General features: G+C 53.7%; 1 protein-coding gene across 1 annotated transcript in view; it reads left to right on the forward strand.

Moving 5' to 3' along the window:
- The first annotated feature begins 2,066 nt into the window (after positions 1 to 2,066).
- The window catches only part of LOC102484717 (cystatin-11), a 3,470-nt gene continuing 1,034 nt past the window's right edge, over positions 2,067 to 4,502 (forward strand). The window contains exons 1-2 of the mRNA XM_006163613.1: positions 2,067 to 2,332; positions 3,214 to 3,324. Of these exons, the coding sequence (XP_006163675.1) occupies positions 2,108 to 2,332; positions 3,214 to 3,324 (336 nt within the window). The 5' untranslated portion in view covers positions 2,067 to 2,107. The remainder of the gene's footprint in view (positions 2,333 to 3,213; positions 3,325 to 4,502) is intronic.

Below are 4,502 nucleotides of genomic sequence, written 5' to 3' on the forward strand. Positions count from 1 at the left end.
GTGCATGTGTGTGTGTCTGTGTTTCAGTGTGTGAGTGTGTGGGTGGCAGGGTGCAGGTGTTTATGTCTGTGGGGTAGCTGGTTGTCTGCATGTGTGTCTGGGTTGCAGTGTGTGAGTGGGGGCACTAGGTGCAGGTGTGTGTCTGTGGAGTAGCTGTGTGTCTGTGTGTGTGTCTGTGTTGAGTGTGAGCATGGGGACTGGGTGCAGGTGTGTGTCGGTGGAGTAGCTGTGTGTCTGTGTGTGTGTCTGTGTTGCAGTGTGTGAGTGGAGGGCCAGGTGCATGTGTGTGTGTCTGTGTTGCAGTGTGTGAGTGGAGGGCCAGGTGCATGTGTGTGTGTCTGTGTTGCAGTGTGTGAGTGGAGGGCCAGGTGCATGTGTGTGTGTCTGTGTTTCAGTGTGTGAGTGTGTGGGTGGCAGGGTGCAGGTGTTTATGTCTGTGGGGTAGCTGGTTGTCTGCATGTGTGTCTGGGTTGCAGTGTGTGAGTGGGGGCACTAGGTGCAGGTGTGTGTCTGTGGAGTAGCTGTGTGTCTGTGTGTGTGTCTGTGTTGCAGTGTGTGAGTGGAGGGCCAGGTGCATGTGTGTGTGTCTGTGTTGCGGTGTGTGAGTGGGGGACTGGGTGCAGGTGTGTGTGTCTGTGGAGTAGCCGTGTGTCTGCGTGTGTGTCTGTGTTGAGTGCGAGCATGGAGACTGGGTGCAGATGTGCATGCTTATGATGTAGCTGCCTGTGCATGTGTGTCTGTGTTGCTCTGTGAGTATGAACACGGAGGCAGGGGTGCAGGTGTGTGGAGGTGGCAAGTCTGTGTGTGAATGTGGACAGGTGGGGGTTGTTATCATCTGTAAGGAAGGTTGGGCTGTGGGCTGGGGGAATGGTCTTAGTCAGTTATGGCCTCCCTAGAAGGCACCTAGGAAATGCTGGCTGACAGCTCTGGCAAAGCTGGAACAGGCACGGCCCTTCCAGGCCTCTCCCTGTGCTCGCCTACACCCTCCCCAGGGCTCCCCACATGGGAACCACCGTTACACATCCTTACACTGCTCCTGCTAAATAACCCTGCCAAAGACGCGCAGACTAGCACGCCGTGACCACACCGAGCTGACACCTGCTCTCCTGCGAGCCTGGCTTCTGTTCTCTTCCTCCCCTCAGGGATCCCCAGAGAGCTGTATCTCCCTCTCTGTGCCTCGTCCTGCCAATGCACAGCCTCCCCGAGGCCTCTTTTCCATTTCTGCTCCCTTTGAAACTTCTACTGGTCAAGGTGGGCCCATTCTAAGATGGCGACGCTCAGGCACCATCAGCTTGAGATAAAACTCTGCCTTCACACTCTTCTCCTGCTCTCCTGTCCAGAGACCGCTCTGTGAGGCATCCTGTGCAGATGGCGCCCCCTGCAGGGCTGCTGCCTCCTGCTGTCCACGGGTGCATGCTCTGCCTCCTGGGATCTGGTACCCCCCGGTTCTCACCACTCCTGTCCCCAGACTTCCAGAGCTCCTGCTCCAGTGAGCTCAGTGGACAAAGGCCCCTGGTCTGACTTCCACCAAAAGAATGTTAGGTTGGGGGCCAGGAGGTGGCATAATGGTGGACTACCACATGGTCAACTGCAATTCAAGTCCCAGACCTGGTGTCTTGAAAGTCACACCTGGCACGTGTGCGTGCATCCCCAAAATCCCAACAGGAGAATGGAGGAGAAGGGATTGCAGCGTGGCCATTCCCCTGGGAGTGGTTTCTCACTTTCCCCCTGTCTCTCTCTGTGAGCACACATGCCGTATAGCAAGAATCTCTTTTAAAGAAAAAAAATGAGTCCATAGGAGGATGTATGTTGCTGAGAAAAGTGTGTGTGTGTGTGCACACGCGCATGCATGCGTGTGTGTGCATGTACACAACATAACACAAGCTTAGATGAAAGAATGGAGGAAAGCAGGAGTGAGCCTGTCAGTCGTTGCAAAGCCTCCCCACTTCTTCCCTCCTCTTCAGCTACGGGTTAAGAGGGAGGAGCAGGAGAGGGCAGTGTGGGTGTCCACCATGGGCTGCCCTTAAATCTGGCCAGGGCAGGGTGTTCCCACTGGCCCCTGGGAGGGACGGAGTGGTTCATTCCCTTCAGCCCCAGCTAGGGGACGATGGCCAAGCTCCGGCAGGCCCCACAGCTCCTGCTGGTCATTTTGGTGGCTTTGGTGTCCCTGGTCTCCCAATACGCAAGGAAAACCTTCATGACTGTTGAAGAAGTGCCTGCAGTGGCTCTCTACGTGGAGGACACCTTGCAATTTGTCACCAACGAGTACAACAAGGACAGCAGTGACGAGTACAACTTCAGGATTGTCCGAGTCCTGAAGATCGAGAAGCGGGTCAGTGTTGCCTCTCCCCCTCTCCTCCCCTTGCCCCATGTAGGAGACCCCAGTGCATGGGAGCATGACTCACCCAAGTGAAGTGCAGCCATAGTTAGCATGGAGTGGGCATTGCGAGAGACAAATTTGCTCAAGGAGTCCCAAGAGCAGGGGTCAGCACATTATGACCGGAGGGCCAGATCTGCTTCCTGCTTTTGTCTGTAAGTCGTGTTGTTGGAACCAGTCACGCCACTATGCAGAGGTCGGTGGCTGCTTTGGTGCAGCGAGGACAGAGTTGAAAAGTTGCCACAGAGACTGCATGTCTCATGAAGCCCCAAATGTTTGCTATCTCTCCCTGGACAGAGGAAGCCCACCCCTGCTGGGATCACAGGCATTGTCTGTGTAGTCCAAGGGCTGACATTGCCCACTCACAACGATTGTGTTTCCAGGGAATTCTTTTTAAATGACAAAAAGAGGTACGAAGTGGGACCAGCAGTTAGCATAATGGCTATGTCACTGTACTCCCACGTAGTCGACTGCAGTTCAAGTCCCGGACATGGTGGCTTAAACTCACACCGGGCGCATGTGCATGTGTGACCAAGATCCCGAGAGCAGAATGGAGGAGAAGGGATTGCGGCATGGCCATCCCCCTCCCCCCCGAGGTGATTTCTCGCTTTTCTGTCTCTCTGTCTCTCTGTCTGGTGAGTGCACGTGCTCTATAGCAAAAACCTCTCCAAAAAAAAAAGGTACGAAGTCAGATAGGAAGGGGAAGAAGGAGCCTGCCCATCTGTCCAGGACCGGGTCCTTGTCCCTGGCTACAGTGCAGAGAAGCCCCCCATGCAGAAACTACAGACAAGGGACAAGAGCCCCCTGTCTAGCCCCTTGCCACCTGCTGCCCACAGGTCACCGACCACCTGGAGTATCACATTCACCTGGAGATGCAGCGCACTACCTGCCGGAGGCTACAGGTGCAGACGGTGAACTGTGCCTTCCAGGAAGGGGAGCTGTACAAGGTACTGGGGAGCACAGGGGCTTGGAGAGAACCCGTCTCTCAGTGAGGGTCGTCTGTGGTCTTAGGATGAGGTGGGATAGACCAACTTGCTTGACAGAATGCATGGAAATACGTCCTTTCTCAGGGAGGGCGCTGGCTGAATAAGGAACGTCAGCATAAGACACACAATTACCAGGCTTCGGCTCACTGTTCTTTCCTCTGGGGGCTGTTGGGGAGAAAGAGATGAGAAAACCAGTTCCATAAAAAATTCCACTGGTGGCAAGGGTGGGTGGACAGGGGCAAGCCTGTGTGTGGATGTGCTGAGGACCCATGTCCCCGAAGGCTGCACGTCCCCCTGCACATGTCCTCCCCATGCAGCCCTGTCCCATGGGGGGAAGCTGGGCAGACCGCGCCACGCAGTCGCCACGGCTACCACACAGCCCATGCCGGAACTGCATGCAGCGGGCCGTGACGGTCACCAGTCTTAGAGCTCTTGACTTACCCAGTGGTTAAAACCAGGAGGACCACACAACCCCTTTTGCCTGGGATCATGATGGCTTATCCCTCACTTCCTATGTAATCATTAATAGCGTCCCTTTTTGCTTATATGACCTGCTTCAGTTCATAAATTACACGGTCCCTTCATGTTGTGTAATGACCTCCGTGTTCTTAACAAAGAGTGCACCCATCATGACTGTCCCTTCATTTTCCACACAGATAATTCTTTTCTTTTCTTTTTTTTGGAGAGGTTTTTGCTATAGGGTGTGTGCACTAGCCAGAGAGACACAGAGGGACAGAGAGACAAAAAGCGAGAAATCACCCCCCCCAGGGGGTGATGGCCATGCTGCAATCCCTCCTCCTCCATTCTCACCTCTTGGCATGACTTTAAGCCACCGAGTCCGGGACTCGAACCGCAGTTGACTACGTGGGAGTCCAGCGACGTAGCCATTACGCTATCTGCTAGTCTCAACGCACAGATAATTTTTCAAAGCATAGCAAGGTAGCCTTCTTTGGTTAGTCTCTGGAGAAGAGTGTGGAATCTACAGAAAGCTGAAGATGACAAGTAAAGTTAAAGGAAATGTTTTGACCTGAGAGACCGAGACTGAATTGGTGCACTTAGGAGAAATTCAATGAAAGAGAATAGAAAGAAAGAAAGAAAGAAAGAAAGAAAGAAAGAAAGAAAGAAAGAAAGAAAGAAAG

Source organism: Tupaia chinensis, unplaced genomic scaffold, assembly GCF_000334495.1.
Source record: "Tupaia chinensis unplaced genomic scaffold, TupChi_1.0 Scaffold142716_1, whole genome shotgun sequence".
Lineage (NCBI taxonomy): Eukaryota > Metazoa > Chordata > Mammalia > Scandentia > Tupaiidae > Tupaia > Tupaia belangeri.